The sequence below is a fragment of the Entelurus aequoreus genome, linkage group LG08 (genome assembly GCF_033978785.1).
Source record: "Entelurus aequoreus isolate RoL-2023_Sb linkage group LG08, RoL_Eaeq_v1.1, whole genome shotgun sequence".
Taxonomy (NCBI): Eukaryota; Metazoa; Chordata; class Actinopteri; order Syngnathiformes; family Syngnathidae; genus Entelurus; species Entelurus aequoreus.
This window is the reverse complement of record NC_084738.1, coordinates 61,355,480-61,381,246: the sequence shown is the minus strand read 5'-3', so window position 1 is coordinate 61,381,246 and position 25,767 is coordinate 61,355,480. Positions and strand designations below refer to the sequence as shown.

Below are 25,767 nucleotides of genomic sequence, written 5' to 3'. Positions count from 1 at the left end.
AACTACACATCTGATCAGTGCACTTGAACACTACTACTACAAAGGCAATAACAAAAAATATATTTTTTGTAAAACAAATACAAGAACTACACAACTTTTGTGCTGACTTTCCATACAAATTGGGTTTATTTTCTATTATTTTGAATTAATACGGTATATTACAAGTTTACAATAAAATGTGTCATTGTCAACTCAAAATACACAAACAATTCTGACTGAAAACACTTTATTTAACCACATATTTGGGGGAAAAACTTTTTTGAATTGAATGTCAAGGACCAATAAAAACTAGCTCCAGGCCAAAAATTGGCCCCCGGTCCGCACTTTGGTTTTGACACCCTTGCTTCGGACCTAATATGAACTACACATCTGATCAGTGCACTTGAACACTACTACTACAAAGGCAATAACAAAAAATATATTTTTTGTAAAAAAAAAAAATACAAGAACTACGCAGCTTTACAAATTGGGTGTGTTTTCTATTAATTTGAATTAATACAGTATATTACAAGTTTACAATAAAATATGTGATTGTCTACTCAAACATTCTGACTGAAAACACTTTATTTAACTACATAATTGGGGGGAAACTTTTTTTAATCTAAATGTTTAATTGACTATATATTTCATATTCGACATTATATGGATGATTCATTACTATGAAATAAACATAAAAAGCCATCTTCCGGTGGAAAACAAGTGTAGCCATGTTTGAAAGTGTCCACTCGGCTGTAGCCAGGCAGCGGCCGCCTTTAAGGAAGCCTGCCCGCCCGCCAGTTGGACTCGACCGGTGCGTGTGAGCTGAAAGGCGGCCACTGAAATCTCCCCACCGTGGCGTTCCGCACCGGAGCAACCGGCTTCTTGTTTTGCTTCATTTTTTCAACAAGGTGAGTTCCGACTTTGCCGTTTTGCGGCTCTACGCCGAGGTTGTGGGTGTGCATCGTGGCTCAGTACAAAGCCGGAGAAAATGCCGGGGCTGCGGCAGCCGGGAGGCCCGCTCGCCCCTTTCAAGTCACCGCCTTCACCTCCCCCGCCAAGCGTTCGCTGCTCCACGCCACAAGACACGTTTCTCACACCGTGAAGCGTATTAATCTGTATTTTTTTTAACCCGAGTTGGCCGGTGTTGACTAGCGTTTAGGCGTCCGTCGTTTTGCGGACGACCGCGGTCCGCACCAACATGGTCGCTCTGCGGCGTGTCGTAGCACCGCACGCCGAGCAGCCGAGCACTCGGCGCCGCCAGAGGGTGACGGGGAGAGCGGGGGTTTGCTACCGTGGCAGCCGGGAAAACACTCACGCAAAACACTACCCTTTTAAACGACATGGACGTTTTCTTTGGGAACTTTATATCTCAACATGAACCAAAAGTTTTAAGATATCTGCTTCTTTTATTCGCCTTTTCCACGGGGCGCCTTGGAGGAGTCACAGCCGCTTGGTGCAGTTGGTTTCCGGTCATTTCTGCTCGCTGTAGTCGGTCATGAATGTGACACGGAGGTGGGCTCATTTTTTCGCCTGTTGTCTGGTTTTAACCAAATTTTGCCACTAAAGGCGGGAGATATTATTGACATTTTGAGGTTTGTGGCTTCCAGACGGGGTTATGTGCTTGAGAGAGCCTGCTCAAGGCGCCTCCTTGCCGGCTGGGTAGGAGGATGAACCTCGCAGCCTCGGTGCCACATTAGCATCCAGTATGGTTGCATCCACTCACATAATGGAGGAAAATGGAGGTTTTTCCATGTTTGGTCTAAGTTAAAATGTATACAAATCTACGTTTACATACATCTAATCAATTCCCATTCAGGATAGAAAGCTGTAACCTAGGGCAGGGATGTCAAACTCATTTTAGATCCGGGGCCACATGGAGAAAAATCTACTCCCTAGTGGGCCCGACTGGTAAAATCACGGCACGATAACTTTAAAATAAAGACAACTTCAGATGGTTTTCTTTGTTTAAAAATAGAACAAGCACATTCTGAAAATGTACAAGTCGTAATGTTGTTGTTTTTTACACTTACATGTTGCGGTTAATAGTATTCTATCTTTGTCGTTATTTGTACTTTCTGAATAAATGTGTTAATAATTTTCAATCAATCAAGATAAAAAAATATCAAAATCAAATTACATGATATGTAGTTTGCTAATTTTTCTCGACTGGTGCTCATAACGTTTTTGTTTTTTACATATGTAGCATCATCTACAAAGATACAAAGAATTGCTATTGCGACATCTAGTGGACACATTAAGAACAGCAGTTTCTTTTATTTTAAATATGTTGGCTAATTTTTATACTTAGCAAACTCATCCCGCGGGCCGGATAAAACCTGTTTGCGGGCCTGATCCGGCCCCCGGGGCCGTACGTTTGACACCCCTGACCTAGGGTGTCCAAAGTGTGGCCCTGGGGCCATTTGCATCCTGTAGCTATTTTTTAAGGTTAGTATGCTAGATAATTGTGTAGTTATGCACCTTTTTAGTAATATTTTGGTACTTGATGCATGCTAACATTTTAAATAATTTTTTTCAGGTACACACCTCAGAGTAATATTTTGGTATTTGACGCATGTTACAGTTAGCATTTTAGCATGCTAACATTAGAATGCTATTTTATTTAGCTAATTTAGCAGGTACACACTACAGTGTCTATTAATGCTAAATGCAAACATGCTATTGTTTAGTTTTTTTAGCATAGTACTGTTAATATGCTGGCTTTTTTGAGCTAATGTTGCTCATATTTTTTGTTATTTGATGCTATCTGGCCAGCATGCTAACTATTAGCATTACAGTTCGGCCTTGGCTCCTCAGCATTCACCCAAATTCTGTACCGAAATTGCATTTTGTAGTTCTGTGGGAAAAAAATCTATATACTGTACTGGTTTTGAAAGTGAAAACTACCAAAATGCCCTCCGCATCCTTTCATTCGCCCGTCTGTGGCCCTCAGTGGAAACAGTTTGGACACCCCTGTGGCAATTGAACATATTCAGTGCAATAAAACACTGCCTATAGCCCCAAAAGGTGACAAAAACACCACCTGGATTAAACCAAGGAATCATGTAGGATTCTTAAATACCGTGTTAAATTGCTTCTCTTGCTTCTACAGTATGTGGTACATGTACGTTCATGGTTTTAAAATGTTTAGGCGGACTTATTTGTGTCGGATTGGGCCACCAACCCGTGAAAGGTGTCACTTAAAGAATGACAGGGCACTTGCTATGAAATTTTACTGCAGATGTGTCCCTAGCCCCTTCCTGCTCTGTCACTGATAAGAATATGATGGCAATTCATGCAGCAAATTAAATTCAAGTTTGATTTAAAAAGTATATAAATCGTTTCACATAGATAAGGTGTAAAACATTTAGCAATAGGGTTGAGGGGTAATACGACAACAAAATGTCTATTGTATGATATAACTTTTTGTTTGCATCGTAATTTGACATCTGGGCTAATGTAACTAGCAACGAGGCTGCTTGGCGGTAGCATTTTTACGTCACTTGAAGGACGTAAAACGAGCCGGTGGGAGGATGGATGTCAACAATGTAGCAGGAATGTAGAGCACAATGTAAGCTAAACCAACAAAACCTGAAGGAATTGGTGCCAAAACAAGGGAAATGTCACTGGAACGGACCGAACAACGGTAGGCTAATACTGTGAAAAGATAACCAACACGTCTTACCTTTTTGTCAGGTTCCAACATCGATGACATCTATTAAAACAGACAAGAAGCAAGGAAATAAACAGAGACAGGATTCAATTTGGCTGAATTTGAGGAGAGAGCGTGGTGGAAGACTGTGCAGAGAGTACAGTCGACGCGTCTCTCCTCAAATTGAGCCAAATTGAATCCTGTCTCTGTTTATTTCCTTGCTTCTTGTCTGTTTTAATAGTTGTCATCGATGTTTGAACCTGACATCTTTTCTACCACTTGAAGAGGCGACATGAAGGACAGTACATAGCCAGTGTTAAAATGCGACAACATACCGACGTTACCTTAAAGTAATGAAAAACAAACCGCAAACTAAACAAAAACGACCAAAAATACTGACTGTTTGGTATCGTTACTGTCTATTTGTATCAAATCGCCCACCTTGTTTACATTCAAGAGCTCTAGCTTGCGATTAGCATATCTTCCTACGATGTGTAGTGTGGAATGTTTAGCTACTCCGTGGCCTAGTGGTTAGAGTGTCCGCCCTGAGATCGGTAGGTCGTGAGTTCAAACCCCGGCCGAGTCATACCAAAGACTATGAAAATGGGACCCATTACCTCCCTGCTTGGCACTCAGCATCAAGGGTTGGAATTGGGGGTTAAATCACCAAAAATTATTCCCGGGCGCGGCACCGCTGCTGCCCACTGCTCCCCTCACCTCGCAGGGGGTGAACAAGGGGATGGGTCAAATGCAGAGGACAAATTTCACCACACCCAGTGTGTGTGACAATCATTGGTACTTTAACTTCAACTATTCCTGGTGCTCCTGCGGTGATATTTTTAAGAAACGTATACTATTGGCTGTCATGGCGACGAGGATTAGTGACTTAAACGTGGCTCTGTAGTTGCACTGTGGAGGGACATTAGCCGCCAGCGAGGACGCCGAATTGCTTTGAGGGTGTGGTCGGTCACTAATCTCTGTCAAATTTGCAAACAAAGCTAGAATGAGTCATCAACGTGCATTATCGCAATATCCATCCATCCATCTTCCGCTTATCCGAGGTCGGGTCGCAGGGGCAGCAGCTTAAGCAGAGAAGCCCAGACTTTCCTCTCCCCAGCCAATATAACGATCGTATTAAAAGTTCTACCAAATTTATATCGTGTATCATCTCTATCACGCAACCGTGGCTGGTGCTAACAATACTTTTTATTGTCTTTGTGTATAAAATGTTTGTGATGTATAGCTTTTTTTGGATATCAAATGAGCTAAATATTTTTGTCCATATCCCACTGCGTATGTTGGTAATAAAAAGTCCCAATTGTCACAAAGTCTGTCTATGAAGTCGCCGCAATGTGTTGGTAATCAAAGTTAAAATGTGTCTGGTACTGTTTTTTTCATAGATTCAACAATGTGACCACAGAAGGATGTAGCAGAACTCCGATGGTCACCCATCTCCCCTTACTTCACTAGAATGTACTTGATGACTGTACCGACTGTCGCCGCGCCTCGCACAGAATGGAGACCATGCGGCCCACCCGGGGGCTTTAGCCTTCCCGTCTGCTTCAATGACTCGGACGCCGAGTTGTCCACCAGGGGTTCTCCTATCTCGAACAAGGTCCAGATGATCATTGAGAGCCTGAGGAGCTCTCACTCCTCACTGGAGATGGGCGATGAGACTGAGGAAAATGCGCTTTCGAGGCAGGACGGTCCTCCTCAGAACTGTAAATCTGCTGGGGGTTCTTTTGCGGCAGCCAAGTCCAAAAGCCATTCGACTGGTGTTCTAACCCCGATCCAGGACAGTGACAAGAGCAGTGACACCGACAGTGATGATTCTGTGGACAAAGGAATCGAGGAGGCAATACTGGAATACCTGAAGGAGAAGGATGGCCACAAATGCAAGATGGAACTGTCATCTAGACAGACACAAACTATTCCTGAGGTTGTCAAAGTCAAGTCCGAAAGCGACTCCTTTTCCGTCATGAGCAGCCACTTCTCCAAAAGTGTCGCCCAAGCCCCCTTGGCAGGCGTCCCCTTGAAGAAGTACATCAAACACAAGGTCATGCTTCTAGATCGGGAAGCCAGTCCCGTCACCCCAAACAGTCCGGCATGCCAAGTCAAAGTGGAGAATCTTTCCGACGACTCCAGCAGCAGTGACGACGGCATCGAGGAGGCCATTCAGAGGTACCAGCTGGAGAGAATGGAGCAGCAGATGAGAGGCGAAGCCTTCAAACCACTCGTGGAAGAGTCAGACTCTTCTAGCGATGACGGCATCGAGGAGGCTATTCGCAGCTACCAGCTGGAGCAGCTCAAAGAAAAGACGTCCTTTCCTGACAGGAAGAATATAACAAACGCTAGCACTGAAATCGCAAAAAAGCACAAACTTAAAAAGAAAAAGAAAAGAGCGGAGAAGGTGGTGAAGTCCGTAGAATTGCCTTCTTCGACGGTCTTCAAGAGCTCGCTTGATGTCGGCCAGAGAAGCAAAGGCAACGGTCTGCTGTCATTCAGAGTCGATGGCTTTAAAGACCAAGCTACACCCGCGCCCCCGAAAGCCAATACCACCGCCGAGCTCATGTGCGCAGAAGCCATCCTGGACATCTCCAAAACGGTCATGCCCGCGGCCTTCGTGTCTCATCCCAGCGCCGGTAACTGCATCCTAGCAGGATCTTCGCATGCAACTCCAGAGGAAGAAAGCCACGACAGCTCCATCGACAGTGAAGACGGCATCGAGCAGGAAATTATGAAATTCCTCGAGCAGAAGGCGCAGTTGGTCAAACAGTCACCCGAATGCGCTGCGCCTCGAGACGAGCCGGAGACAATGGCGGAAAAACACGAAGTACTTCTAAAGAAACCTTCCAGATTGTCCTTAACGCACAGGCGGAAACGCAAGGACGAAATCTGCCGGATCGCCCTCATGACGGCGGTGGATGAAAACGCAGAACAAGACTCATCAAGTAAGCCTTTAGAGCTCCACAGGGGGGAGTTGAGCCCGCTGCTTTTCTCCCAAGGAAGTCCAACACAATCATTGGACAAACATAGTGGAGACAAGAGCAGTTCACTGGACAGTGACGAAGACCTCGACACGGCGATAAAAGACCTCCTCAAGACGAAGAAGACAAAGAGAAAGACCAAGTCAGAGCGCAACGCAATGAAGCGCCCAAAGGAAGCGGAACTGCTTCGAGCCCCGCTTACGAAAAAGGCCAAACCCGATCCTCCGTCCAAGATCGGTGCTACGAAAAGGGCTGACAAGAGGAAGAGCGACTTGAAGCACAAGCCTGGATTGGTTAAAAAGACGGGAACTAAGCAAACCGGCAAAGGTCCAGTAGACACTCTAAGAGACAAAGACACTCTCCAGATAAAAGAGGACAGCAGCTCGGTGGACAGTGACGACAGCATCGAGCAGGAGATCAGAAAGTTCCTCGCTGAGAAGGCGGAGAAGGTGTCAGAGACCACAAAGGATGAAGAGGTACCGAGGAATGGCACAGCTTCATTTCGTCTAGACATTAAGCAGGAAAATCAGCTGGCTGAAATTCCCATAAAAAGTATTTTGGGTCAACGCTCCCATTTGACTGAACCACATCACGACAAACCTATGCCTCAGAAGAACCCCGCCGTCGGTCCACCTATGCCTCAGAAGAACCCCGCCGTCGGTCCACAATCACGCACTTTGGAGGCGGCGGATGGGGCATGGTCGGCCAGATCCGAGCCGAGGCCGCCGATCGGCCAGGTGTCCACCGAACAAACTGAGAGAGTTAAGAGCCTTTCTGGAGCTACCGTGGATCGGTCTTACGCCGAGTCAGTCAAGTGGCGCCAGAGTTTTGGACTCCCCATCATTGATCCCAAGAATTTCAGTCGAACTCCATTTCATATCAGCTCGCCCAAACACAGGACAGGGAGTCCATCAGCGGCATTTACTCATCAAGGGAAAGCCACTGACCTCAGACCTTCCACCTTAGCCCCTTTTTGGTCCCCCGCAAGAGCGAGCAGCAGACCCCTTTTCTCCTGGTCCGCAGACCCGGCCGCAAAGGCGCCCGTGACGAGCCCCGTCTTGAGCTTCTTCTCCGCCAGGCAGAACCAAGGCGTGCTGCCTTCGACCTTCCAGCCGCGGCAGGCGGCGAGCACGGTGCACGTTCCCCGGGACAAGAGCGTGTTCGTGGAGCTGGAGTCCGGTAGGACCAACCACGTCCAGGTCCAGAGCGGTGAGGCCAGAGCTGACGGACAGAGTGAGAATAGGAGCGGGAAGATAGAAGGAGCTGAGGAGGAGTTTATAGATGAGTCAGAGAGTGAAAGTCCAGGGAAGAAGCCGAGCACTTTGTAAGTATTTCTTCAGCCACTCTGTCCCTTGGCGTCATGGTGTTCCTTATCTCACCTGCTAATGTTCAGTTGCCTCCTATTTATACACATAGTAAGACATCAGCACTCGTGTGTGTGTGTGTGTGTGAGAGAGAGAGAGAGAGAGTGTGTTCATGTGCCAAGAGATTATTGAAGAGCAATATTGATGTGAGAGAAGGAAAAAAGGGCAGAGTGGGACATCATCCTAAAATAAAACGTCAACATAATCTGAACGAAGATCTGAATCTTGTGCTCGGATTTACATACGCCATCCGACCTACGACAAGTAACGGGATGATCGATATTCAAAGGCGGGTTGGCGAAGGCAAAAGCAGCCGTTTTAAAGTTGTTTTTATGGTCAAGTCGTGATGTAACAGGAAGTAGCAGCGCAGTTTTCAGTGTAAAGGATCTCGTGAAATCCTCGTGGGAAGTGGCCGACTTGCAAAGACGTCACATTCCGAACTGAGTACATCGTAAATATTCATCGCAATTCACCGCGTGCAAAAGTCTTCGTTCCGCCATTAGGTTTGCTGTTTTTAATTACCCTTTTATTTTGAAAAGTAAAGCAAATTCAAACATCCAAATAAGAAAATATCCCAGATCTGACTTAAGTTAAAAGTAAACAAACAAAAAAAAACATGGCTGATAAGCATGTGGTTTATTTAGTATTAGCACTGTATTCAATTTAAACACATAACTTAATGAGGAAATGATACAATCGCAAAATATCTGAAGTGACTCTGGTCCTTCACGGTCCTTAGAAACGGTACCAATGGTGGACTAAGGCTTTTGCACGGCCGAAGTGTATCTCAATCCAACAACCTTCGTTAGAACCTAATTGGGACTTTTGCAACGCTCGGCGTGGACTTTGCACACGGAGAACCTGCAGCCTGTGCCGGACGAGGACGCTCGCCTGCTACGACGTGCCAGTGTTTTCTTTTTTCTATGAATGACTTTTTAAAAAAGGAAAAAGAAAACTCGCTGCGTGATCTAATGCATACTTTATTGTATATTCACTGTGTTCTTTTTCTCCTCCGCTTTGTTCCTGTGTAAAGAAAAGAAAAATGAGGCTATTTATTTTTGTTTATCAAAAGAAAAAAAACAAGATACTGAACATGCTGTGCATTGCCAGTTGTGTAAATATTTTGTATGAACTGCTTTTCTTTCTCCGGTGTACAATATACTTTTTTTCTTTGCTGTCTTTTAAATGCTTCTGTGTAATAAAGAGTGGAATCCAAGCAACATGTTTGTTTTATTTTTTTATTATTCCGATAAATTGCATTTTTATTGTATTTTTTCTATTCAGATACACTGTATTTTGTGGTATTATATATATTTTTATATTCCGATAACTTGTACTATTTTTTGCTTTTTTTTTCTATTCAGATGAATTGTGCTTTCTTTCTAACTTAAAATATATATGTTTTCCGATAAAATTGTATTTGTTGCATTCATTTTTTTTTATTCTGATAAATTGTGCTATTTTTTTCCCCTAAAATTATTTTTCTATTCTGATGAATTGCAATTAACCTTTTTTTGTATTTTGATAAATTGTGCTATTTTTTTCCCTAAAATTATTTTTCTATTCTGATAAACTGCAATTAAATTTTTTTTTAGTATTTTGATAAATTGTATTATTTTTGGCATTCATTTTCTGATAAATTGTGATCTTTTTTTTTTAGCTCAAATTATTTTTCTATTTCGATAAATTTAATTTTTTGCATTCATTTACAAAAAATATTCTGATAAATTGGACGACTGTTGTGCTTTAATTTGTTTTTAAATTCTAATCATTTATAAGTATTTTTTTGCATTCATTTTTTTTTAAATATTCCGATAAATTGTATTTTTTTTTAAATGAAATAATTTTTGTATTTTGATAAATTGTATTTTTTGCATTCATATTTTTTTTAATATTCAGTGAAACTGCCATTTTTGTGCTTTTTTTTAATTCTAATAATTTATAGGTATTTTTAGCATTTATCTTTTTTTTTAATATTGCGATAAATTGTGCTCTTTTTTAAAATTAAATTATTTTTCTATTTCGATAAATTTTATTTTTTGCATTAATTTACAAAAAATATTCTGATAAATTGGACTATTTTTGTGCTTTAATTTGTTTTTAAATTGTAATCAGTTATAGGTATATTTTTGCATTAATTTTTTTTTAAATATTCCGATAAATTGTATTTAAAAAAAAGAAATTCTATTTCGATACATTTTTATTTTTTGCATTCTTTTTTTTAAATATTCAGTTAAACTGTGCTATTTTTGTGCTTTGTTTTGTTTTTTAAATTCCAATCATTTATAGGTATTTTTTGCATTTATTCATTTTTTTATATTCCGATAAATTTTGCTCTTTTTTTTTAAATTAAAGTATTTTTCTATTTCGATCAATTTTATTTTTTGCATTCATTTAAAAAAAAAATTCAGTTAAACTGTGTTATTTTTTTGCTTTAATTATTTATTTTAATTTTTTTGTCTTAATTTTTTTTTATATTCCCATAAATTGTGCTTTTTTTTTGCTAAAATTATTTTTCTATTTTGATAAATTGCATTTAAAACATTTTTTGTATTTTGAGAAATTTTATTATTTTTGGCATTCATTTTCTGATAAATTGTGCTCTCTTTTTAGCTTAAATTATTTTTCTATTTCGATAAATTGTATTTTTTGCATTAATTTACAAAAAATATTCTGATAAATTGGGCTATTTTTGTGCTTTGTTTTTTAAAATTGTCAGCATTTATATATTTTTTGAATTGATTTTTTTTTATTGCGATAAATTGTGCTCTTTTTTAAATTAAATTATTTGCATTATTAAAAAAAAAATTCAGTTAAACTGATGATTTTTTACTTACATTTTTTTTTATTTAATTCTGATCAATTCTAGGTATTTTTGGCATTCATTTTTTTATATTCTGATAAATTGTGCTATTTTTTTGCTAAAATTATTTTTCTATTCTGATAAATTGCATTTAAACATTTTTTGGGTATTTTGATAAATTGTATTATTTCTGGCATTCATTTTCTGATAAATTGTGCTCTTTTTTTTTAGCGTAAATTATTTTTCTAATTGGATTCATTTTATTTTTTGCATTAATTTACAAAAATTCTTCTCATTATTTGTGCTATTTTTGTGCTTTGATCTTTTTTTTTTTAATTCTAATCTTTTATAGGTATTTTTTGCATTCATTTTTTTTAATATTCCGATAAATTGTGTTATTTTCTTGCTTTAATTATTTTTTTAAAATTCTGATCAATTGTAGGTATTTTTTTTGCATTCATTTTTTTTTTTAATTCCGATAATTTAAATTTATTTTTCATTTTTCCTTCGCTGGAATTTTTTCTATTCCAAAAATTTCAAGTAATTTTTGTATTGGAGTCAGTACTTTTTTTTTTTTTTTTTGTGGAGTTAAATCCATAATGTTTGCGTTATTTTTTTAAATAACTTTTTTATCATTCACAAGATTTGCTAGTTTCATGCCAATGTATTGTGTATTTTTGTATTGTTTGATCCCTGGGAAGGATCTTAAACTGATAAGGTTATTACATACCATGACAAAAAGCCTGACGCCTTGCCTGCTCTGCTGCTCCATCCAGGTCCTTGTCCAGCACCATCGACCCCGGCATCGTCTTCCAGCCTTGCATCGCTCTTTCCACAGCGGAGCGGAGCGTGATGTTCCGTCGGAAATACAGGGAGCAAAGAAGCAGTAGGGAGGTACAGTAACCACCAGGTTGACATGATTGCCTCCACCTAACAAAAACATTAGGCAGTGCAGTGTTGTTATTGTGAAGGCCGGAAGTGTGTGACTGGTGGAAAAAAAGAGAGCTAATGCCTTCCTACCTTTCTGCCATTAGTTTACCATTTGGCGCGCGCCAATACTCGTGTATTTGTGATGAAAATTGTAACTTTCTCCTTCACATCTGCATCGTTTCCATCGAGAAGTGAGTTTTTTTCACGAACGAGTCAAAAATTTTGATCGACTCTTTAAATTAAACGGTTGGGCGACGTTCGTTTTGGAGCCATTTAAAAAAAAACTAATAAAAAATTGGCGCCACCCGACCGTACGGTAAATGAGTTGGAGTCAAAGGAAACGTGGCAACATTTGGATTCACTTTTCTGGTTAATTGTTCCGTTAAAAGGTTCAAGTCTACACACGAGCAACCAAAACCCAAAACCAGTGAAGTTGGCACGTTGTGTAAATGGTAAATAAAAACAATACAATGATTTGCAAATCCTTTTCAACTTATATTCAATTGAATAGTTTGCAAAGACAATATATTTAATGTTCAAACTGGAAAACTGTTATTTTTTTGCAAATATTAGCTCATTTGGAATTTGATGCCTGCAACATGTTTCAAAAAAGCTGGCACAAGTGGCAAAAAAGACTGAGAAAGTTGAGGAATGCTCATCAAACACTTATTTGGAACATCCCACAGGTGAACAGGCTAATTGGGAACAGGTGGGTGCCATGATTGGGTATAAAAGCAGCTTCCATGAAATGCTTAGTCATTCACAAACAAGGATGGGGCGAGGGTCACCACTTTGTGAACAAATGCGTGAGCAAATTGTCCAACAGCTTAAGAACAACATTTCTCAACGAGTTATTGCAGGGAATTTAGGGATTTCACCATCTACGGTCCGTAATGTCATCAAAAGGTTCAGAGAATCTGGAGAAATCACTGCACGTAAGCGATATTACGGACCTTCGATCCCTAAGGTGGTACTGCATCAAAAAGCGACATCAGTGTGTAAAGGATATCACCACATGGGCTCAGGAACACTTCAGAAAACCACTGTCAGTAACTACAGTTGGTCGCTACATCTGTAAGTGCAAGATAAAATTCTACCATGCAAAATGAAAGCCATTTATCAACAACACCCAGAAACGCCGCCTGCTTCGCTGGGCCCGAGCTCATCTAATATGGACTGATGCAAAGTGGGAAAGTGTTCTGTGGTCTGACGAGTCCACATTTCAAATTGTTTTTGGAAACTGGACGTCGTACCAAAGAGGAAAAGAACCATCCGGATTGTTATAGGCGCAAAGTGCAAAATCCAGCATCTGTGATGGTATGGGGGTGTGGGGGTTGCTGCCATTAAATTCTAAGTTAATGATTATTTGCAACAAAAAAAATAAGTTTCTCAGTTGGAACATTAAATATCTTGTCTTTGCAGTCTATTCAATTGAATATAAGTTGAAAAGTATTTGCAAATCATTGTATTCTCTTTTTATTGACCATTTACACAACGTGCCAACTTCACTGGTTTTGGGGTTTGTAATTGCTGTAACTAGACCAACATTTTAATAGTAACTTTTTGTAGATGCTTTTTCAGGGCACCTGGCAAAAAAAAAAGACATCCATTGTGACAGCCGAATTAACAAATTCTGCCTTCACAATGATAATAAAGTTCCGTTTTTAGGTAATAACTCAGCAAGGTTTATTGTGGAGTGTTTATTTAGCTACAGGAGTTAAATTATTGGTGACAGCGTTCAGTAGTTCCCGGCTACGACTACCAAAATATTCCTAAATACGTGTGGTAAAAATGTTGATATTTACACACGTCATACACTGGCTTAGAGGTTTTGCATAAATGTGTTCAAAACTGTATTTAGAAAGGGCTAAATCTGTTTTTAATGCTCTATTTATGAAGATATTTGATTTTTAATTAATAATTTGTACTCTGCAGAAGGCCCGGAACCAATTGACAGCAATAGAGAAGGATTTATTGTACATTATAGAGGGCATATATTATACGTTTATACTTCTTTCTGCTCCTTTTCATTCATCAATTATTTTAATATTACGTTGATTGTTTTTTATTTTGATCTTGAATGAATGAAATACAAACAAAATGTTTTAAAAATAAACAATTCTAATCTTGTTTTTTGAAAAGAATTACACAGCATTGTTTATATTCTACTGTATCTATGACGCATTATTGTGTGTGTGTCTGAAGAAAGGACAGAAGTCAGTCATTTTTAATCAATTGAATACCGTTTTAAAATGCAAAATAGTGCTGGACATATGATTATTAAAAAAAAACCGGATTAATGAGGTTATTTGCTTGCATAATTCAATTACCGTAACATAAAAAAGAGCCTCATATTTGGACACTAATGCAATTCCATTGTCTGAATTCAGGGACACCTTTTTATTGTTTTATTTGATTGCATGTCATTTATTTGCTCAAAAGGTTTGATCTAAATTCCCACTAAAGTGTATTTTGGATATAAAATTGCCATCTGCAGTAACCGTAAAGGAGCATGTACACTACCGTTCAAAAGTTTGGGGTCACCCAAACAATTTTGTGTTTGAGCCTTCATTTCTAAGAACAAGAATAGACTGTCGAGTTTCAGATGAAAGTTCTCTTTTTCTGGCCATTTTGAGCGTTTAATTGACCCCACAAATGTGATGCTCCAGAAACTCAATCTGCTCAAAGGAAGGTCAGTTTTGTAGCTTCTGTAACGAGCTAAACTGTTTTCAGATGTGTGAACATGATTGCACAAGGGTTTTCTAATCATCAATTAGCCTTCTGAGCCAATGAGCAAACACATTGTACCATTAGAACACTGGAGTGATAGTTGCTGGAAATGGGCCTCTATACACCTATGTATATATTGCACCAAAAACCAGACATTTGCAGCTAGAATAGTCATTTACCACACTAGTAATGTATAGAGTGTATTTCTTTAAAGTTAAGACTAGTTTAAAGTTATCTTCATTGAAAAGTACAGTGCTTTTCCTTCAAAAATAAGGACATTTCAATGTGACCCCAAACTTTTGAACGGTAGTGTATGGTCAAAATAAATAGCGTGATTAATCTGCGGGTATACAGTACAGGCCAAAAGTTTAGACACACCTTCTCCTCATTCAATGGGTTTTCTTTATTTCCATGACTATTTACATTGTAGATTGTCACTGAAGGCATCAAAACTATGAATGAACACATGTGGAGTTATGTACTTAGCAAAAAAAAGCCACAAGGAAGTGTTTTAAATGTAGAAATCGGTTTAGTTGATTGGAGAGCTACCTTCCACAGCTAATTGGTCCATTACTATGCCTTCTGTTTTGTTTGATTATCCGTTTTACTGCCATGTTACAGACGCCGTTTGAGGAAAAGATATGTGAATAAATATTTTACAACGTTTTACAACATACACACACAGGCCAAAAGTTTGGACACACCTTCTCATTCAATGCGTTTTCTTTATTTTCATGACTATTTACATTGTAGATTGTCACTGAAGGCATCAAAACTTTGAATGAACACATGTGGAGTTATGTACTTAACAAAAAAAAGGTGAAATAATGAATGAAATCATGTTTTATATTCTAGTTCCTTCAAAATAGCCACCCTTTGCTGTGATTACTGCTTTGCACACTCTTGGCATTCTCTCGATGAGCTAACTCCTTCAAGACTGTTGGAAAACCATACCTCTTGAAGCTCATTGAGAGAATGCCAAGAGTGTGCAAAGCAGTAATCAGACCAAAGGGTGGCTATTTTGAAGAAACTAGAATATAGAACATGTTTTCAAGTTATTTCAAATGTTTTCGTTATGTACATAACTCCACATGTGTTCATTCATAGTTTTGATGCCTTCAGTGACAATCTACAATGTAAATAGTCATGACAAATAAAGAAAACACATTGAATGATAATGCGTGTCCAAACTTTAGGCCTGTACTGTACATGATTAATGCGACCATTTTTCTGTGATTAATCACCAGTTAACTCGTTATTTTTACAGCCCTAAAAAATAGACTTTACACTATATATTTATACAATCAAACAGGCTGGTACATTATATTCAAATTACAATGTTTTTTATTCCATGGGCAAGGAAAGTTTAGATAGTTTACGCTCTACTTTGCACAGTTTTAATACAATTTGAGCGGTTGTTATCTTTGTAAATGCACATTTTTTAAAAACTCTGGATTGTACCTAATGTTATGTCCGCATGTGACTGTTTTACAGGGGACGGCGGGCCCTGACCAGCTGAGGCGTCAGGTCAAAAGAAAGCTGGAGTTTGTCCCTGCATACAGGTATTAGGTCTTCACCTTCATCGTTAGACTACAGCAGGAAGCCAAATGTTACTCTTTCATTCACGTTGTGCACTTAAATGAACGACTGTCGTCTGCTTGTTGTGCCAGTTTGAATCATGTTTCATTATTGGATGATGTGTTCTATTGGAGCTAAAGAAAAAAAGGGTTCATGTTGTTGATCAAAATATATTTGTTCACTTCATTTATCAACCATGTTTGTTTACGCTCATAAAATGGAGCTTTTTGTCTCCATTTTCTTTATTGAAAAAGTGGCTTTTTTTTTTACATTTGAGGATTTTTGCCATTTGTCTTCACTTCATGTTGTCAGTCTGTTTTTGTTTTTATATGATCCTTCACTGTTCAAGGCTTTGGATATAAAAAGAAAGATGCTTCTTTCATCTTTAATATGTTGTCTTTTACCTAAAAAAATATATTTAAAAAAAATATATATATCATATTTATTTTACCTATTTAGACAGTCAATCTTGACAAAAGCAGTTAGACTATTTGATCTATTTAATCATTAGTTGTATATATTGTTTTTCATAAAGTAAGTTTATTGTAGTAGTTTTTTTTTAAAGGTACAAAATCATATATATATATTTTATATGTATATATATATTTTTAAATATATATATATATATTTTTAAATATATATATACTTTGAAAATATAGTCATTACATTTTAATATTTATCATTATGTAAAAGTATTTGTTAGTGTTATTTAAGCACTACTTTTTCATACAATATTTACTTGTTTTATTTTAATACATCATTTATGGAAAATATATTTAGTATTGTAGTTTTAAAACGCTTTAAAAATTACAGTAAATATTTTTCACACAAATATTGCGTAAACATATTGATTGTAAAGCATACGATATAGTATTTTTTTTGTATTGTAATAATTATGGAACAATATTTGGTATAGTAATTATAGACACTGCTTTTACATTCACTTTTGTAATACTGTACATCCTACATGTTTTATTACAATATTTAGAATTATGGTATAAATATTTAGCATAGTATTTTTCAAGACTATAGTAAATATTCTTTCCACAAATAGTTTGAAAACGTTAATTGTAAAATTTAAATATTTATCATTATTTATGTAAAAGAACTTGCGTTTTTTTCAAACACTGCTTTTAAATACAATGCAATATTGTAGGTTGTATATATTTTTATTGTACTTTATCATTTAAGGAAAAATATTTAGTATAATATTTCCTAAACCCTACTGGTAAATGCAATACATCTTCTATTTTTTTTATTTGAACATTTATACATTTTGAAAAATATTTAGTGAATAAAGATAGACGCCTTGTACTCTGCCGTTGCGGAAATAAAGGTAAATATTATAATGTTTTATTTATTTAATAGTATTAGTCAAATCAATAGAGACATTATATATAGATAGATAGATAGTACTTTATTGATTCCTTCAGGAGAGTTCCCTGAGGAAAATTAAAATTCCAGCAGCAGAGTACAGAATTGAGATCGAATTTAAAAAGTAAAAAGTAAATAATGGGGGTATGAATGGAAACAAAATAGAAAAATATTACAATAAGAATAAAAATAAAAAGCAACAATGAGAATAAACATATTACAGTAAAATAAGAATATAACAAGTCATTATGCCACAAAAGTAACGCCGTGTCTATGTCAACATACAATACGTGTAGGAAATTCGTACAAAAAATACAACAAATATAAACGATTTTTCTTATGGTACATTTTTTGTGTACTTTAAAAGTCCATGAAGAAGAAAAAAAGATGTAGTGACAGGCTAAAGACTGAGAGTGGCAGTAGTGAGCATTTAACCGTAACAAGACTACCAGAGCAGACGAGGAAGACGAAGCGACGCATGCGCATGGCGCTGACCTTCCAGACAGCGAGCATGGCAACACGGACACTAACGAGAGGTAATTCTAATAATTACTGATATTTTTATAGCAACATTTCATATTTATTTATGTACATTAATCACATGTTTTATGTTGTGTATATAGCGTAAGATAATGGCTAAAGTGTGTAATAGCTTGCTAGAATAGGCAGGCGGCGACTCGCCCATCCGTTTTTTACCGCTTGTCCCTTTGTACATCTGTCAAAATATGAATTTTTGGGGTGTAATAATTGTTTATTGTTCAAGGTTTGTTGGGACTAAGACATGCTGCTGCTGTGAAACACGACAAGTGTGGAGGATGTGTTTATTCCTCGGCAGCGTCTTTACAGGCTCCACTGCCACAAACACAGCAAGTCTCTAAAAGTAAGATTTGTATTTTTATTTTTTTTCCATATTTGTTTTGTATTATTACTCAATGTATTTGCTTTTGTTTTCTTTCCTTGATGTTGAAAGTGCCGTGAATGATAAATGTATGTTGTTCAATAACAAATAAAAGTAACGTGCCTTTTTTAGCTGCCTATTTTTGGTCTTTTAGGTTTTTATTTATTTTATTTTTTTCAGATTCAGACGAGCTTTTCAAACTGACCCTTGAGAAAGAAGACTTCTTCAGGGTGTCTGAGCTTTTCTCCTTGAAGGACTTGTTTGATGCCACAGTGCATCTTGGCCATAAGAAAGGATGCAGACACAGGTTGGTCTGAACATCACAATACCCTAAAATAATAATATCAATAATAACGATGACAATTAAATTCGATCTCAATTCTGTACACTGCTGCTGGAATTTTAATTTTCCCCGAGGGAACTCTCCTGAAGGAATTAATAAAGTACTATCTATTAGGGCTGCGAATCTTTGGGTGTCCTACGATTCGATTCAATATAGATTCTTGGGGTCACTATTCGATTTTTTCAATTCAACGCAATTCTCGATTCAAAAACGATATGTTCCCGATTCAAAAGGATTCTCTATTCATTCAATACATAGGATTTCAGCAGGATCTACCCCAGTCTGCTGAGATGCAAGCAGAGTAGTAGATTTTTGTAAAAAGCTTTTATAATTGTAAAGGACAATGTTTTATCAACTGATTGCAATAATGTAAATTTGTTTTAACTATTAAATGAACCAAAAATATGACTTATTTTATCTTTGTGAAAATATTGGACACAGTGTGTTGTCAAGCTTATGAGATGCGATGCAAGTGTAAGCCACTGTCACACTATTGTTCTTTTTTATTTTTTTTTATAAATGTCTAATGATAATGTCAATTAGGGATTTTTAATCACTGCTATGTTGAAATTGTAACTAATATTGATACTGTTGTTGATAATATTCATTTTTGTTTCACTACTTTTGGTTTGTTCTGTGTCGTGTTTGTGTCTCCTCTCAATTGCTCTGTTTATTGCATTTCTGAGTGTTGCTGGGTCGGGTTTGGAATTGGATTGCATTGTTATGGTATTGCTGTGTATTGTTTTGTTGGAATGATTAATTAAAAATAAAACATTTTTTAAAAAATGGGAGAAAAAGTAAAAATCGATTTTTTAAAAATGAGAATTGATTCTGAATCGCACAACGTGAGAATTGCGATTCGAATTCGAAGCGATTTTTTCCCACACCCCTACTATCTATCTATCTATCTATCTATCTATCTAGCCGAACTGAAATGCCAGCAGTTTGCACGCTAACCAAATAGCAGCAAGTAACAAAAAATATCAATCAATCATTCAAACTTTATTCATATAGCCCTTAAAGGCCTACTGAAATGAAATGTTCTTATTTAAACGGGGATAGCAGATCCTTTCTATGTGTCATACTTGATCATTTCGCGATATTGCCATATTTTTGCTGAAAGGATTTAGTAGAGGACATCGACGATAAAGTTCGCAACATTTGGTCGCTGATAAAAAAAAAAGCCTTGCCTGTACCGGAAGTAGCGTGACGTCACAGGTTGAAAGGCTCCTCACATTTCCCCATTGTTTACAATGCAGCGAGAGCGATTCAGACCGAGAAAGGGACGATTACCCCATTAATTTGAGCGAGGATGAAAGATTTGTGGATGAGGAACGTGAGAGTGAAGGACTGGAGTGCAGTGCAGGACGTATCTTTTTTCGCTCTGACCGTAACTTAGGTACAAGGGCTCATTGGATTCAACACTTTTTCCTTTTTCTATTGTGGATCACGGATTTGTATTTTAAACCACCTCGGATACTATATCCTCTTGAAAATGAGAGTCGAGAACGCAAAATGGACATTCACGGTGACTTTTATCTCCACGACAATACATCGGTGAAGCACTTTAGCTACGGAGCTAACGTGATAGCATCGGGCTTAACTGCAGATAGAAACAAAAGAAATAAGCCCCTGACTGGAAGGATAGACAGAAAATCAACAATACTATTAAACCATGGACCTGTAACTACACGGTTAATGCTTTCCAGCCTGGCGAAGCTTAACAATGCTGTTGCTAACGACGCCATTGAAGCTAACTTAGCTACGGGACCTCACAGAGTTATGCTAAAAACATTAGCTATCCACCTATGCCAGCCCTCATCTGCTCATCAACACCCGTGCTCACCTGCATTCCAGCGATCGACGGCGCGACGAAGGACTTCACCCGATAATCGATGTGGTCGGCGGCTAGCGTCGGGTAGCGTGTCTGCTATCCAACTCAAAGTCCTCCTGGTTGTGTTGCTGCAGCCAGCCGCTAATACACCAATCCCACCTACAGCTTTCTTTGCAGTTTTCATTGTTCATTAAACAAATTGCAAAAGATTCACCAACACAGATGTCCAGAATACTGTGGAATTTTGCGATGAAAACAGAGCTTTTTGTATTGGGATACAATGTGTCCGAATACTTCCGCTTCAACCATTGACGTCACGCGCAAACGTTATCATATCTAGACGTTTTCAACCGGAAGTTTAGCGGGAAATTTAAAATTGCACATTATAAGTTAACTCGGCCGTATTGGCATGTGTTGCAATGTTAAGATTTCATCATTGATATATAAACTATCAGACTGCGTGGTCGGTAGTAGTGGCTTTCAGTAGGCCTTTAATCACAAGTGTCTCAAAGGGCTGCTCTGTGGTGTACACCTGAAAAAAGGGTTAACGATGCTAGCATGATAATATTAGCATACCTCAAGTAGCAAAATATATGACCACATAAAATAAATTGCTGAACCATGTAAAATGAGTTGGTGGGCCACGATAAAATTAATTGGCGGGCCAGATTTGAATTATGGGACGGACCACATAAAATGAATAGGTGAACTATGTAAAATGAGGTGGCGGGCCAGATTTTGTCCTCGGACCTTCACTTTGACACCTGTTCTGTACATCTTAAGTTTGAGTATTTAGACAAGGGGTGCCCATTACGTCGATCGCGAGCTACCGGTCGATCGCGGAGGGTGTGTCAGTCGATCGCCAACTAGGCGTTGAAAAAATAGTCCTAAAAATTAGCGGTCAGAAATCTTCACTATGACGTCACTTTCGTCACTTGATTGACATCCACGGCACCCGAGGGTCTTGTGAGATGACGCTGGCTGCTGCCAGCTCAGTGTGAAGGGAAAAAAAGACTGTCAGGGAGGCGAGAAACAGTTTTTATTTCAACCATACCCAGGAGGTATGATTGAAAGACTGACCACATAGTTCCTGTCTTCACAATAAAAGCGCTGCTCTATCCTGCCTGCGCTAACAAAATAAGAGTCTCAGAAAGCCGGCGTGCACAAGCCCGCAAGCCACGGAGTTTGCCGCCAATGTGTAAAAAGGAGTATGGAAGCTGGACAAATAAGATGGCAAAAACCAACCACTTTCATGTGGTATTAAGACAGAAAGGAGGACTTTATTTTTCTCCTCCATTAAAAAATGTGGACGTTGTCATTATTACTGTCTGATTCCAATCAATGCAAGTCATCAGAATCAGGTAATACACCAACTTATATTCTTGTCTTCAGGAAGAAAGGAATCTGTGTGTTAAACATGCTTGTATTATCATTAAACACTGTTTAACTTGTTAACAAAAACTTGTTAACAAAAACGTCTCTTTCATAATTAAATAAATATAAATTATATATATAAATGAGGTAGATCCCTTCGACTCGGTCATTTAAAAAGTAGCTCGCTTGCTGAAAAATGTGGGCACCCCTGATTTAGACCGTGGAACAGATTAAATTTACGTTACCACCTTATATTACTGCGTTTGAGCAACAAGTACTTTGTGTGTTTAATACGTGTGTGTGTGTAATACATGTGTGTGTGTGCACTTTTATCCTGCACCACCATGAGCTAATGCAACAAAATGTCGTTCTTATCTGTACTGCAAAGTTGAAATTTGAATGACAATAAAAGGAAGTCTAAGTGTGTGTTTGTGTGTGCGGCAGGTTAATGGAGCCCTACCTTTACGGCTGCCGTCTGGACCAGGACATCATCGACCTGGACCAGACCATGGAACACCTCCAGCTCGCCCTCAACTTCACGGCGCACGTGGCTTTCCGCGGCGGCATCATCCTCTTCGTCAGCCGCCGCCGCCAGTTCTCCCACCTGGTGGAGAGCACGGCGAGGGACTGCGGCGAGTACGCCCACGCGCGCTACTGGCAGGGCGGCCTCCTCACCAACGCCCACGTCCAGTACGGCGCCGGCGTGCGCCTGCCGGACCTGGTGGTCTTCCTGTCCACGCTCAACACCGTCTTCCAGCAGCACGTCGGCGTCCGCGACGCCGCCAAGATGAACATTCCCACGGTGGGCGTGGTGGACTCCAACTGCAACCCCAGCCTGCTGACGTACCCCGTGCCCGGGAACGACGACACCCCGGTTGCCATGGAGCTGTACTGTCGCCTCTTTAAGATGACCATCAACAGAGCCAAGGACAAGAGGAGGCAGATGGAGCTGGTGCACGGCCTCTTGGCGCCCGCCTCGCCGACCCAATGACCTGATTGAAAGACGCTGTTTGAAGTGGAATCTTTTTGTTTTGGGAACTGTGTGTATAATACTGATGATCTAATACATCTTGCAATTGTATCTATTATCTCCCATAAAGTACACATGTTAACTACAATGTTATGATGTATTTCATTTTCCACTAAAATAACTTAATTCACGAATATTTTAACAGCTTGTAGTCTTTTAAAATATATTTTATTATATCATAACTTTTATGAGGTTATGAAGAAAGCAAAAAAGCCACAGCAGCACCGGAAGTGAGCACCACTTTTTATATTATGAAATAGGATGCGTCACATTTTCTGCCACTAGAGGGAGACATGACAGTTAAAACAAGCCTCGTTATATTTAAACAAAACGATTTATGGATACATATCGTTTATATTAGTACGCTTTTTATAGGAGTGAAGGATCTACAATTATATAAATGCCAATGTTTTGCCACTAAAACTTCAACCAACTGATGGACCTACGTCGTTACGTAAATAAACACATTTGAATTAGAGGCAATAAAGTAAGGACTATTTAAATGCGTTTTACCTACTTAAATACTTGTAATAAAAACTTAAAGGTTACGTAAATAAAAACATTTGAATTAGTATGAGGCAATAAAGTAAGGACTATTTAAATGCGTTTTACCTACTCAAATACATGTAATAAAAACTAAAATGTTACGTAAATAAAAACATTTGAATTAGTATGAGGCAATAAAGTAAGGACTATTTAAATGCGTTTTACCTACTCAAATACTTGTAATAAAAACTAAAATGTTACGTAAATAAAACATTTGAATTAGTATGAGGCAATAAAGTAAGGACTATTTAAATGCGTTTTACCTACTTAAATACTTGTAATAAAAACTTAAAGGTTACGTAAATAAAAACATTTGAATTAGTATGAGGCAATAAAGTAAGGACTATTTAAATGCGTTTTACCTACTCAAATACATGTAATAAAAACTAAAATGTTACGTAAATAAAAACATTTGAATTAGTATGAGGCAATAAAGTAAGGACTATTTAAATGCGTTTTACCTACTCAAATACTTGTAATAAAAACTAAAATGTTACGTAAATAAAACATTTGAATTAGTATGAGGCAATAAAGTAAGGACTACTTAAATGCGTTTTACCTACTCGAATACATGTAATAAAAACTAAAATGTTGCGTAAATAAAAACATTTGAATTAGTATGAGGCAATAAAGTAAATACTATTTAAATGCGTTTTACCTACTCAAATACATGTAGTAAAAACTAAAATGTTACGTAAATAAAAAAATTTGAATTAGTATGAGGCAATAAAGTAAGGACTATTTAAATGCGTTTTACCTACTCAAATACATGTAGTAAAAACTAAAATGTTACGTAAATAAAAACATTTGAATTAGTATGAGGCAATAAAGTAAATACTATTTAAATGCGTTTTACCTACTCAAATACATGTAGTAAAAACTAAAATGTTACGTAAATAAAAACATTTGAATTAGTATGAGGCAATAAAGTAAGGACTAATTAAATGCGTTTTACCTACTCAAATACAAGTAATAAAAACTAAAATTTTGCGTTTGTTGAATTATTGGACAATAACGCAAACTAAGTTGACTTTTGGTTCTTCTCGGCTGCCGTAGTTCAAACATGTTTGTCTCTGTCACTGACGTAAGCGGAAATGACCCCGGAAGTAAATGGGGGTAGGAAGGTTTTTGTAATGGGAAGAAAATTGGCGTGACATCTCCTACAACCACGCTATAGGTGGGTTGCAATCACGTGACCCAGAGGCACATCCGGGCACTTCTGGGTTTCAGGCGATGGACCTCGGCCCCGTTAGGCAACTGTTTATTTACACTTATTTTGAAAGGTTTAGAGGCAAACATACTTCCTTTTTTTAATGATGCTACCTCACTTCACTTGACACTTAGGGCATTTAGAGGAGTAAATATTGGAGGCACGTCATGTCTTTACAATTAAACATTAAATCCGTGATAGCGTTGGAGTTATTCGTGCATCGGTAAGTAAAATATGTGAGTGCTAGTGAGAAATAATTATAAAAGTTGTTTGCAGTTGATTTCCTGCTACAAATATTAGTCTCGTCTACAATTCACGTCTGTAGTTGTTTTTATGCTGTTTAGTTCATATTTAGCTGGAGATGTCCCTGTTGTTCAGCAACGTTTGCTAGCGCTATCACGATGTATGCTTTTAAGCATACAGTATATTTATTAACTTATACAATTAAGGATATTTTCTTGATGCTAACTAAGCTTGTAGTTTGTTATCAAAATGGACCATGAAAATACGGTGGATTGGATCAACGTACAACCACAATATTTATTACTAGGACTTAACATGACGTTAGTTTACCTTTATGAACCACTTCTTTCGGGACTCCATTAAAGCTCTTTCCTATTTCTCTCTTTTGAACGACTGGAAGAGGAAAGAACAATACATTAACACGTACTCGCACCTGTTTTTAATGCTACACTCGAAGCTGCTTGGCCATAGAGTGAATTAAGCCGCGAAGAAGAAAACCGGATGTGACGTCATATAAACGGTATTTTCTTTCAACGGGACAAGAAAGAGACAACTTGTCAGTTAAGTTTATTGTTTATTCTTTTAGAATAATTTAATGATATTTGAACATAACTAAGTGTGTAATTGTTGATTGCTCGACCAAGTGCTTGTTTTGTAAATATTGTAATATTCCAGGAACGTAGGCTCATACAACCCATAGACCCATAAGTAGACGCAGCATGGAGCGCTACTGCCTACTGGCGCTGACGAGACGCGAGGCCGCCATCTTGGAGTGGTGTTCCGCTCCACTCAGTGCAATGAACTGTCAACACATTTAATTCATTTTACCTCACTGAATACCACTGATTTCCACGCGCTTTTTTGTCATACGTGTAGCTATAATAAAGGACACATG

The 25,767-nt window shown here is 38.0% G+C and overlaps 1 protein-coding gene and 1 long non-coding RNA gene across 2 annotated transcripts in view; both read left to right on the top strand.

The window, feature by feature from the left end:
* Positions 1-686: 686 nt before the first annotated feature.
* LOC133656129 (protein phosphatase 1 regulatory subunit 26-like) lies at positions 687-22,955 on the top strand. The gene is made up of 8 exons (XM_062057009.1): positions 687-887; positions 5,029-7,939; positions 11,559-11,676; positions 15,937-16,004; positions 17,839-17,930; positions 18,158-18,274; positions 18,473-18,599; positions 22,288-22,955. Exons 2-8 carry the CDS (start codon positions 5,100-5,102, stop codon positions 22,832-22,834), a joined length of 3,909 nt encoding a protein of 1,302 aa, XP_061912993.1. The 5' UTR covers positions 687-887; positions 5,029-5,099; the 3' UTR covers positions 22,835-22,955.
* A 1,702-nt stretch (positions 22,956-24,657) lies between these two features.
* The window catches only part of LOC133656130 (uncharacterized), a 3,272-nt gene continuing 2,162 nt past the window's right edge, over positions 24,658-25,767 (top strand). Inside the window, exon 1 of the long non-coding RNA XR_009827099.1 lies at positions 24,658-24,852. This is a non-coding gene — a long non-coding RNA (uncharacterized LOC133656130). The remainder of the gene's footprint in view (positions 24,853-25,767) is intronic.

Excerpts from the sequence above, each read along its gene's own strand:
- LOC133656129 (XM_062057009.1), top strand. The coding sequence starts at position 5,100 with ATGTACTTGATGACTGTACCGACTGTCGCCGCGCCTCGCACAGAATGG. Across the intron at positions 7,940-11,558 it reads GGGAAGAAGCCGAGCACTTT|GTCCTTGTCCAGCACCATCG; the intron begins GTAAGTATTTCT and ends TGCTCCATCCAG. Across the intron at positions 17,931-18,157 it reads AACACGGACACTAACGAGAG|GTTTGTTGGGACTAAGACAT; the intron begins GTAATTCTAATA and ends TTATTGTTCAAG.